This window comes from Stenella coeruleoalba, assembly GCF_951394435.1.
Source record: "Stenella coeruleoalba genome assembly, chromosome: 7".
Lineage (NCBI taxonomy): Eukaryota > Metazoa > Chordata > Mammalia > Artiodactyla > Delphinidae > Stenella > Stenella coeruleoalba.
The window spans coordinates 91,457,560-91,470,109 of NC_137153.1; the positions used below are offsets into that span (position 1 = coordinate 91,457,560).

Genomic DNA, 12,550 nt, shown 5'->3' on the forward strand with positions numbered 1-12,550 from the left:
CCCCCAGATGGCAGTGCTTGAGGCAACAGCCAGATGTAGGAGACTGAAGAGAAGTCTGAGGAAGTTAAACCGGGGAGTGTAGGCTCATCTTTCAAGGAAGAACCTTTGTTAAGATGGCTATCCTGGGTAAGGGTTAAGACCTGTGACCAGGACCCACAGCAAAGGTGCCCTTGTGAGACTGAAATTCAGTGTTCGTGGCTGAATGAGAGTCAGAGAGGGAGAGAGACTGAGGGAGAACTTAATCTGAAAACCCACTACTGGCCTCACACTGTGGTCTTCTGCTCACTGGGAGTCATGCACATGTCATGTTAGGATTTATATCCACATAACCAGGTCTCCAATTCTTGATAAGCACAATCTCTGACCACTGTTCCCGTAGTTCGAAGTGCCAGAAATGACATAATGAAACCCTTTATCGTTACTTCTTCAGGGAAAATTGCTCTCGATTTATGGGTTTTTGAGAAGTCAGGTGGGGCAGGGGTACCTGTGAACATGCAGACCAGAGCAGATGCTACTTCAGATCATCCTGTCGTGGGGGACCCTGTCATTTGAAATAGGATTGATTTACTCTCTGCCTGTAAAATCTTTGAACATGTTTTCTGCTACTGTTTTTCAGAATCATTTGCTGTTTCAAATAGAGAACTGTGCGATGATGAGAAAGAGTTCATACATTTCCCAGTATGTGAGGGGACCTCCCAACCTGAACCCTCGTGTTCAGCTGTCAGAATAACAGCCAATAAAAACTACAGGAGCAAAACCTCTCAGGAAGGTGCTTTAAAAAAGATGCATGAGGAAGAACACCATCAACAAATGTCCATCTTACAACTGCAGCTGATACAGATGAATGAGGTGCATGTGGCCAAAATCCAGCAGCTAGAGCGAGAGTGTGAGATGGCAGAGGAGGAACACAGGATAAGAATGGAAGTTCTCAATAAAAAGAAGATGTATTGGGAAAGAAAACTGCAAACTTTTACCAAGGAATGGCCTGTTTCCTCATTTAACCGGCCCTTTCCCAATTCACCCTAAGACGGTGGGGTGTGGCTCCCTTGTAATTAATCTGTGTTGGCAAAGAAGGCCTGGAACACGAACTTGCGGTCGGTAGCCTGTCACAGAGCTACAACTAGGAAGATGAGAGTGGTAGTAGTCACTTATTTAAGAATACATTCAGGTAAACAGCTGCACCCTATGTACCCCTGAAGTGGCAAAGAAGCTGTTCGAGTCTTCTGAAAATTATCACTATGAGTGCTATCATTCTGAATGTAATGTCTCTTAATTAGAATTCATACAAGAACCATGTGTGAGTGTTGTTGTTGTATTTTTTTAATCAAATGCAAGTGTGACTATAAAGGAGTGTGGCTGGGTTTTGTGGGTTTTTTTTTTTTTTTTTTTTTAATAGACGTCAGACCTTGTCTATCCAAATGAATGCCCTCCCATTGAAAGTGGCTGTCCTGGGAGGACACACGTTTCTCCAGTGGTGATGCTGTCGCTGAGAATTTGCTAGAGGTCTTTCGGAGCCTCCACAAGAGCTACAGCACACTTTTCATTTTGTCAATGTCATCTTTGGAGTGTGGAGTTTCTGTTTTTAAACAGCCGAACATAATGGAAGGCTCTTTTCTAATGTGGCTCATAGGCTGCCTTTTAAGTCCTTCCTTTCCCCAAAGAGGAGTTCCAAATAATGTCTCCAGCAGGTGTAGCTTTGTTGGAACTAAGGACGTGACTACCTTGAGGGAGAAACGTTCGCTTAGAGCTCTACATTCTGTCCTGCTTGTTTTATTAAAAGACAAGACTTGTGATTTTATAGTCACACTGTGTATGTTTTTGAAAGGTGCTGCCCGCCCCCACTGTGCTACAGTTTTTGCCTTCCTGCTGTAGTTTCCTACCGACTTTGTACTACTGAGTAAATGGCTGCCCTTGTTTTTAATCTTTAGCCACCTAAGGCAAGGCCCTTCCCTCGCCATGCTCCTGGTGCTAGCTAATAGTGATGCTACGTAGTCTGCAGAGTATGCAGTTAGTATTGAGCTTTTGCAGAATCCATTACCAATATATTTGGAAACGTGGATTGATAAACGGATATTTTGACTGAGCTGTGATATAACTTCTCCTGTAGCCTAGTGTGAAAAACAGCCTTGGGAGTTGGGCATAACAGTAGCTGGAAGAAGCAAAGTGACAGTTAAGAGCCAAGGCAGGTCAGCAATTTCTGAGAATGAAAGTTCAAGGCCATGTGGTGGGGAAGGAGGAGTGTGTGTGACAGAGGCTATATAGGGAGTGTAGGACGAGGAGTCAGGGCTTGAATTCTGAGCTTGGCTCTGTCTCAAGTGCTGTGTGACCTTAAGTTACTCCATTTAGTCTTTGGCCCTGGTGTTTCCCGTCTGTAGAACAGGAGAGTTGGTCTAGGTGATGGTTAGAATCTGCTACAGCTCCTTGACTGTGATTTGATCTGCACAGTCTTGGATGAGTACCGCTAACATCATGATTGTCCGGAGGACGCGGGTCAACAGGGAGAGTTTACTGCAGTGGCTAAGCTTCCTTCCTTTCATAATTTTGGAATTTGGGTCCTGGGGTCTGTATATACTAATATACTAATATATGCACTGCATAAAACTTAAGTGGATATCAATTTATTTTACACACTGATCATATTTTAAATATCTTAGAGGAACTGGTTATTTGAAGGAACCCTGTGAAAACTAGTCTTCTTTCAAAGGAAGGATGCTTTTGTAAGGATTTGTGTTCTTAATTTAGTTTTTACCAAATGGACCCTTTAGAGAAGCAGCATCTGGAAAAAGTCCCAAGCGTAACCTATTTATGGGAGACATTAGGGCAGAGAGTGGCAGGTCCTCAACACAGATGATATGGACTGAGAAAAGTTTGCCTTTGCTTCACCTATTGAGCCATCTGGAAATCTCCTTAATATGCAGATTCTGGTGGGGGGGCCTGAGATTGTGCATTTCTCACAAGCTCCCAGGTTATGCCAGTTCTGCTTGTCTGGTCACCACAATTCTGTGTAGCAAGGTTTTAGAGGACCCAGTGAACCTTTTACCTGTTCTCAAAAAAAAAAAAAAAAAAAACCCATTAGGTTAGGTATACTTTTGTGTACAGCATTGTGCCGGATATTATTCCTCTCTCAGAATTTACCACCTAATCACACAAATAACAATGTAGAACAGCACAAAAAATGCTCACGCACATAATGGAACTATAAAAGCATCGAACTAATTCCTAACTGAACAAATAAAGGATAATTAAACCAGCAGGCTAAAGCACCTTGTTCTACTGTTAATGGTATTTACGAGTTTATAACAGTTTTCAACCTTGAGTATGCATTAGAAACAGTATTTTATAAAAAATTAGTCCCGCTGGGTCCCACTCCCAGGGGATTCTCATTCAGTTTACCTGGATTGAGGCCTGGTTCTCTATATTTTTTGGAAGCTTTCCAGGGAGTGATGATGCCCAGTTGGGATTGAGAACCACTGGTGTAGAGTTCACAAATGTGTCTCATCTGGTCCTTAGTCCTGTGAAGTCCTGCAGAAGTGAGGAAATGATGCTCAGAGAAGAACCGCCTGCACCAGGCTGAAACCTAGTGAACAGCAAAGCAGAACCTCAGTCCTAGGTCTCTCGACTCAAAAACAAATAGGCCCACCTGCCTTCCCCCACCCCATCCCTCAAAGCTATATCGTGGATTTGCTTTACCCCGAGAGCCAGATCACATCTACAGGATACTTGTAATGCCTCCACTCATGAACAGGTACATCCCAATTCATTCCACTTTTGAGTAGTTCCTTACCTGAGGTGGAAATGCAGTAATCATTTCTTGGTAGATGCTGTAGAGAATTGACCGATAAATACTAAGACACAGTTCATCATCCCCTGACCTGCCAAATAATGGACACAGCCCAGTAGGGGACATAAGACTTGTATACAGCTATCATGTACTTGATCAGGCACGTCTTCTAAAGGATTTGAAGCCTAGCAGAGAGTGAAGAAGCTTGAAGGAAAGCCTGGAGGAGGTGGCATTTGAGCTAAATCTTTAGAGTTGGTATTTTGGTAGGTGCAGATTCAGAAAGGAGAGGAACTTCACTAGATGCAAGGTCCTGTTGAAGGTTCAAGATGGTGAGACACATAATTGGGAGGACATGGGAGAATATCCAAATTAGGCAGTAACATGATCAAAACTGTGCTCCAGGAGGAAGATTAGAAGATGGAATTGAGTTTAGAGAAGTCTGGAGTTCAGGAGATGAGGTAGGAGGGTTTGGTTACGATGAGATGATAGGAGCACCTAGTAAAAAACGAGGGAGACCAATGTGAAGGGCGTTGCTGAAGTGGAATCAGTCAGTCTTGGCAGCACATTGCTTTTGTTGGAGGGGATGGGTAAAGTTTTAAAGCTAGATGCCGGAAAGAATGATGCTGATTGAAATAAAGAACGGATGCATTTCTGGCTGACGTGTCCTAGGAGAGGCCTAGACATGAACTAGTGCAGTTGTTCCCACCCACTCAGCCTCAAACACCAGCACCTCCTCCCGTCTCCTCTTCGGCTGTCACCTCTTTGCTCTGGCTTCTGCCTCTTCAGCCTCCTGTGCTGCCTCTTGCACCTGTTCATCTGACGTTTTAACCCCTCCCTGCTGGGTCCTTGTCCCTCGACTCAATTTGGTGCTCCCTCTGCCATCAGTACCTCCAGTGCAGCTGGTGGTGCATCAGTCACCATCTCTTATAATGGCTTCACACTTGAAAGAGCAGGAAAGACTATAGTTGATGCTTAACAACCAGGGGGCTAGGGGTGCCCACCACCCCCAGCTGTGGAAAATCCGCTTATAACTTTACATTCAGGCCTCTGTATCTGCAGTTCTGCATCTGGGGATTCAATCAACTGCGGATGGTGTGCTGTAGTACCCATTTATTGAAAAAAAAAATCTGAGTATAAGTGGACCAGCACAGTTGAAACCCATGTTGTTCAAGGGTCAACGGGATGTCTTTTTTTATTTTTTTAAATATTTATTTATTTATTTTGGCTGCGCTGTGCCAGGTCTTAATTGCAAATTGCAACATGCGGGATCTTATTTTTTATTTTTATTTTTTTTTTACTTGTGGCACGCGGGCTTCTTAGTTGCGGCATGCATGTGGGATCTACTTCCCCGACGAGGGATCGAACCCAGGCCCCTGCATTGGGAGTGTGGAATCTTACCTACTGGACCACCAGGAAAGTCCCTCAACTGGATTTCTTTATCTTGAGCTTCAATTCTTTTCTAGCTGGCATCCACAAATTTCAGGGTATTTTTTAAGTGTCCCATGTTGTGTAAAGGTACACTGGCTGAGAGGGGATGTTAATTCCCATGTATCCCTATTACAGTCTGTTTCCAAAAATCAAACATAGAATCCTACCTTATTAATGCATTAAAAATTAGCAAATATTTTAGGAACTTTTCAGGGAGAATCTTAAAATGCATTGGCTTTTTTTTTTTTTTTTTTTTTAAGAAGAAAGAGAACAGAAGAAGAGAGGTATGGTGGGGCAGTGCATTTGAGTTGTCAACAGCTTCTGCAGTGTCAGGTCAATTACATCAACACTTGGTCTGGACCAGGGGAAAGGAATGGTTCTGCCTCCTGGGAATGTCAGAAGGACCTGATAATTATATTTGGCAAAGCCAAGAAGAGTGGCTCTGTAATGTCATTGCTAAGAATTACCCTTTTAATAGTATCTCTGGATGTCTGAGCTGTTCAAATGGAATGACACTTCTTTTCTGCTGTGGCTTTCATTTCTGTTGGGCTGCTTCCCAGCTGGTCCTTTTGTTCTTCCTTGCCCTTTTCTATCTTCTGCCTTCCCAGCCCTGTTTCTCCAGCCCCTCCTTCTGCACCCACAGCAGTTTTCACTGTCCCCCCTTTTACAGTTGGAGTCATGTGAGAATGTGTGTAAGGGAGATACTTGCCCAAAACCAGCATATTCAACATGTGGTATCAATAAGGTGAAGTGTAGCCTTGGACTAGACAAAATATCGACCATCTGCTTCCCTGCTGCATCCGCTACTTTTGTGTTGGTGGGACCCAGAAGTCACGGAAAAGGTCACCAGTGATTCATGTCTGCGACAAATTCTTTTCTAATTGTGCCGTATATTATGCCCTTCAATACAACTTACTAATCTCTGCCTCAGTTTTTCCATCTGTGAAAGTGGTGTAATACTTATCTACCTCCCTTGAATGTTGTAAAGATTAGTCTATGTTAGTAAAGCACTTTTGAAATAAAGAGTGATGTAAAGCATTTTAATATTATTGTTGTCATTGTGATGTGGATGCCCCCCTGTAGAGATGCTGCTCTGTAGGGGAAGTACCCCATGGATACCACGGTTTAGGAACACCCAGTACAGAAAACGTCCATAACAGACACAAGAGTGATTTCTTGGTGTGTGTGAAAGTTTTCAACATAGTATTTCCTTAAACAGCCCTTTGGTTCATTTAGAATGATATTTAATTATAGAAGAGTGATTTATGTAAGATTTTTAAAGAACATATCTATTGAACCTTTATTACCCAGTATAATAGGGTTTGCAAGCTGATTATTAACCTAACAGTGCAGTTTGTCAACATTAGGTGGAAAACTTCCATTTCTACATTATCCAGATGCCCAGATTGTGCGTGAAGGTTTTTTCACTGTTGACACTGATTAGAGTGGACAGAATGGGGATCCTGCTACTTCTGAGTGAGGGGATCGCAGCTCCAGTTCCACTTGCAAAATATTCTCACAGCACCTCTAGTGTGGGGGGAAAAGACTCACCATGTGTGTTCATCAGAGTAGGGGGTTCTCTAGGCATAAACTTGGGCTCCCTTTCTTAACTCCCGATAACTGCTAAGAGATTTAATTAGGTTCTGGTCTGAATTTTCTCTTTTGTGGGTTTGTTGGGGGGAAAAAATTCCAAACCCTGTTATTTAAGAAATCGGTTATTTTTAATGAAAAGGACACCTGTTACAGTGGAACTACTGTAAATAGTAGCAGAAGTTAAGGTTCCGGTTCCTTTTTTTTTTTTTTTTTTTTTTGCGGTACGCGGGTCTCTCACTGTTGTGGCCTCTCCCGTTGCGGAGCACAGGCTCCCGACGCACAGGCTCAGCGGCCATGGCTCACAGGCCCAGCCGCTCCGCGGCATGTGGTATCTTCCCGGACTGGGGCACGAACCCGTGTCCCTTGCATCGACAGGCGGACTCTCAACCACTGCGCCACCAGGGAAGCCCCCCGGTTCCTTTTTGTCTCATCATCTGGTTTAGCTTCCAGAGTAACCAAGAAGGAAACTCACACTGGTGCTCTGCTGATGAGGTGCATGTGGTTCTAGATTTTTATCCTTGAGTCTCAAAGAGTTTTTGGATGGGCTGGTGTTACACTTTCTGCAGGAATGGAAGGTGGTCACTCTAGCCGCTCAGCCTTTGGGAAATCTGGGAGGCTGCTGGGGCCCATCTGTTCTCATGTGGTCACACTGAGCCCAAGGCTGCAGGGGCAGGAACTGCCCAGGGGAACCCCTTCTCATGGTGACGGCTGAAGTACAAGAGGGCAAGCCCACCTGTGGAAGCACATTTCAAGTTTCAGTGTCATATCTGCTAATATCTTCTTGGCCAAGGCAAGTCACGTGGCTGAGCCAAAGGTCAAGGGGAGGGAAGTAGACTCCTCTTAAGAAGGTGAGGGGAGGGTGGAAAAATTTGAACAATAATCTAATTTACCACAGTGTCACAAGTGGGGAGGCAACGAGTGGAATACCAAGGAGTTGAGATTATATTATTAATTGAGGAACAGAGAATCTAGGGGGGAACTGCATCCCTGTTCCTTCCTCTCTTTCTTTTTTTGGAGGGGGAGGCTTTAAAATAGTGATAATAATAGAATATATGTCATAGGGATGTTGGATTAAATGAGCAATATGTATTTAGTTATATGTATTTAGAACAGAGCCTGGCACACAAACACTGTAAGTTTTAGCCACTATTTTTTTCTCTTAAGGTCATATGGCTTCTAAATGGGCCAGGGATATTTGAACCCAAGTGGCCTGGCTCTGGAGCGCATGCTTTTAAGAATCAGAATGCACAGTGTTTCTATTCAGAGCCTGAGTTCACATCTTTGCTTTGCAAAGAATGTGGCCTCCTGAATATCAGATCATCATCTGTAAAATACTTTCCAAGACTGCTATAACGATTACATGAGAATATACATATGAAAGGGCCACATAAACTATAAAATCACCCCCCCCCCAAATCCCTAAACCTTTCTTCTGATATTCTGTGTTACAGGACAGTCCAAGACGCTCTTCTCCCGTTACAAAACTTCACCTTAATCTCTTCCTCCAGCCTCCCCACTCTGTGACAATCCCTGAACTCACTTATCATCTTGGTTTCAGAACCAGGCTCTGTGAAATTACTTCTGTTGATCCCTCTAACTGAAGTGCTCTCAGCATCTCTACAACCCCTTCCCATCACCTGTGCTGCTGAAGTGTCACCCATCCTTCAAGGTCAAGTGACACCAGGACACGCTCCTGTAACCTGGGCTCTGGTTCCAGCTTTGCTGGTAACTCATCACTCTCTGGATTAATATAATTTCCTTGTTTGTAAATTAAGGGTGTTGGAGGAGAGGATGTCTACATTCCCTTCCCCTGTTCTAATTAGTCTAATTCTGAAGTTAAACTAATCTTTTCAATTTACTGTATGCAACACAAGTTTTCAATGTAGCATTCTCCTTAAAAGATAATGTGTACATAAATGGAATTCTAATCATGCATCCAAGTGGATCAGCCCCAAGGTTGAAAGTGCTATTTGTGAAAGTTATTGATATTAGCATAGTGATTATACTTAAACTGTTTCTAAAACAATCTAAATATAGGCAACACAAGAATTTCTATATAATGGGCACAGAAAGGTTGTTGCTTCCCAAAATGTAATTTTCCCAACAAGTTGTAACTGGCTGCTAGTTACTTTGGCTCTTTTAAATTGCCTATTTCTATAGATTATAGAATAATTCTATTTTACAGATTGCCCTATTCTAAGGCAATAATGTGCCCAGAATATGTAGATTTTTGTATTTGTTTTTAAAACTTTATCAGTTGATTTCAGTAGATGGTATCTGTTGTAAACATCCAGGGCTGCCTGAAAACCTACTTCAAATGGAAGGAAGTTAGCATTTATTGAATATTTTCTATGGGTGCTAAGAACATTCATATATTAGTTCATTTTATTCTTAAAATACTCTGCAGGAGTAGGTAATATTCCATATTTTAAAGATAATGGAATGAAGCTTGGAGAGGTTAAGTGTCTTATTCAAAATCACATACCCAAAGTTTTGGAGGTGGTTGTACAACAATGTGGATAAACTTAATGTCACTGAACTTTACACTTAAAAACAGTTAGAAGGGTAAATTTTATGGTATTTCACCACAGTAAGAAAAAAATCACATAGCTAGCTTAACTAGATTTAGATCCCGAGTTAGTATGCTTCGATTAGTCTGCTTATGGCTGGTTATGATTATCATCTGCTAGGACTGATGAGAACAGCCCTAGCAGAGAGAAACAGAGAGAAGAGCTAAGTGAGGTTAAAGGTATCAGCAACGGCAAAGGTGGTACCCAATTCTGTCTGACAGCAAGCTGAGAATCAGTGACCAAGGCAAAAAAGAGAGGTCGCCCATCAGTCTTGCCATTTAGTGCTTCTCAAACGTTAACGTGGATAAGAATCACCTGGGCATCTTGTTAAAAATGCAGATTCTGATTCAGTGAGTCTGGGCTAGGGCCAAATTTTACATTCCTAACAAGCTTCCAGGTACCAGTGATATTGATGATCTATGGACCAAACATAGAGTAGCAAGGATTTTAGATCACAGGAACTTCCAGGGCGGCTCTCTAAGTGTTTCAGATCCCTTGCATCAGAGAATCTGGGGTGCTTTCCCAAAGCAAGTTCTGCGCCCTTGCCCAGACCTGCTGAAATCAGAATCTCTGAGGGCAAGACTGGGAATCTAAACTTCTAACAAGCTTCCCTGTTGCTTGTTAGGTGTAATAAAGTTGAAGAACCACTGCTAATAGGACATCACCATAGTATGATAACAAAAATCACTTTATTTCCATTCCCATTTCCAGTTTATAAAGTCTTTTTATATCCTGTTTCTCCTGTGCCTGTACAGCAGGATAATGAAGGCGATACAATTAGCCCCACTTTGCTGATGAGGAAACGGACACCTCCGGTGGTTAAGTGCTAGACCCAAAGGTCTTCAACTCCCAGAAAGTTTTCTTTTTATTATTTCATGGCTCTCTCTCCTACTTTACCATATCTTCACTTATAGTCCTACACAAATTAGAAGTTCTTTTATGTCTAAAAAGCTTTGCAGAGCAATTTTCTTTCTATGACGCTTTTAAAGATTTCAATCTAATTTAGCATATTAGGAAGCACAGTTTATGCTTAGAAGCATGAAGCTATCCAAGGTCATGGCAAAAAAAATGTTTGAAGTAATGAAATAGATTGCATAGAATTTTTTAAAAATCCTTTTTTTACCCCTCACCTAGATTCACCAGTTGTTAAGTTTGCTTTTCCCTCTCTTTGAACCACTTGAAAGTTGCAGACTTTGACACTTCACCCCTAAATTCTTCAGCGTGCATGTACTAAGAATAAGAACATTTTCCTACATCCACAATCCCCTTATCCCACGTTTCTCCATTATCACACTGGAGAAAATTAATATTAACTCAATAATATCTTCTATATGTAGTCTACATTCAAATTTATCCAGTTGTCTTAAGAATGTCTTTTATTGCTGTTTATTTTCTCAGATCCAATCAAGGTTTATTGCGTTTGGTTGTTTTGTGTCTTTAGTCTAATTTAATCTAGAAGAAATCTCTCTCCTTTGTTTTTCATGACATTAAATTTCTTTTAAAGTCCAGGCCTCATCAATGTGCCCCACATTCTGGATTTATTTGATTACTTCCTCGTGATTAGGTTCAGGTTAAACTTCTTTGGCAAGACTATCTTATAGATAACTTCACGTACCTCTGTTTACATAGTTTCAGGAGCCACATGGTCGAAAGCTGCCCCACCATTGGTGAGGCTAAATTTGATCACCTGGAGAAGGCAGCATCTGCTAGGTCTCTCCATTATAAAGTTACTTCCTTTCACTCATAGTTAATTAGTTATATGTGGGGTGATAGTTTAAGTCTCTCTGAATATCCTGTCCCCAGCCACATTTCACCCCATGGTTTTAGCATCCATCAATGATCATTACTCAAATCAATTATTTCATGGGGATTTCAATGGTGATTAAACCAATCTTGGCCATTTGCCAGCATTTATACAGAAAGAAGGTATGCCAGATTGGAGAAAATCTGAATTTAGGTCACCTCAAGTCACGCCTGGCTACTCGGAAAGCACAGGGTCCACTTTGCTCCAATTTTCATAAGAGGCCATCTTCCTTAGAACTCCCGAGCCAGAGGTGAGTAATAAGAGGTGTTGTTTTCTTTTCCCAATGCTAATAAGTGCCCACCTGAAAGGAAAGGCTCCCGATTTCCTTCTAAGCACGCCTACTCCAGGGTCCCTCTCGTGTCTGCCTCTGGTGCTGTCGATCTCTCCTGAGCGCTACTGGGGAAAATCATGTGCTTTCTCTTCCTTTATCATCAATGACCACTTCACAATTTTCTCTTCCTTCTCAAATCTGACCTCAAATTGCTGTGTAGTAGGGACTTGGGGCAGTAATCCAATTGAAAGGGAGGGGTCAGGGTACTTGATCTGAAGTGGTATCTGTTGTATATATTGCATGTCAGAAGTCAGTTTAAAGAGAAGTAACTTTTTACATAAGATTGAGAGGCTGCAACTGCTCACAGCAAAGATGGTAATGAAGATTGGGGTGGAAAGGCTGACGGAGTTGATGGAGATTACAGGGGGCCAAAGCTGCCTTCAGCTACCTTTTGATGCAGCCACTCCCCCACCCACTATCCCCACTCCACGCTGCCCTCCTTGCTCTTTGGAGAAAGAGACCCTGAAGCCAAGATCCAGGATGTTCCTCAGTGTCTCAATACCATACATACAACCCCCAACCCTACCCCCATATCAGCCTCCACTCTTCCCTCTTGTTTCAAAGAAGAAAGTGTCTTCCCTCAAAAGTCAGTCCCTCCATCCATGCTTTGAATTCCACGCCTCCTTGTCTTCTCAAGAATCTTACACATCTGATTATCCTTTTTCCTGTGTTGTATAGTCAATTCCCCCATCCCAGGATCTTTTCCATCATTGTTTAAATATTTTACAGTCTCATCTCAAAAAGTCCCTCCTCCACCCAGTCACCTCTAGCTTTGTTTCTCTTCTTCTCTTCACAGCCAAGCTGTCCAAACGTTCTGTCTCCACTTCCTACTTCCTACTCATGTCTTGGGAGGCTCCAATCTGGATCCTGCCTCTACCACTTTACCAAATGGCTCTTGCTAAGATCAACGATGACTTCAAGTGACTCTATCCATTGGACACTATTCAGTACTCGTCTTGCTTGACCTTTTAGCAGCATTTGACCAGTTAGCCATGTCCTCCTTCTTGAAACATTTTTGTTCCTTGGTCTCTGTGACCCTGTTC

The 12,550-nt window shown here is 42.4% G+C and overlaps 1 protein-coding gene across 3 annotated transcripts in view; it reads left to right on the top strand.

Annotated features, from left to right (window-relative positions):
• Positions 1-12,550, top strand: part of TMEFF1 (transmembrane protein with EGF like and two follistatin like domains 1) — a 139,152-nt gene that overhangs the window by 22,108 nt on the left and 104,494 nt on the right. For 2 of the 3 annotated variants that reach the window (XM_079925996.1, XM_079925997.1), the window contains exon 3: positions 617-6,253. The exons of the other annotated variant lie outside the window; for it this stretch is intronic. In XM_079925996.1, coding sequence (XP_079782122.1) covers positions 617-1,026 — 410 coding nt within the window. In that variant the 3' untranslated portion in view covers positions 1,027-6,253. Of the gene's footprint in view, positions 1-616; positions 6,254-12,550 lie in introns of those variants that run through there. 3 annotated transcript variants of the gene reach the window in all.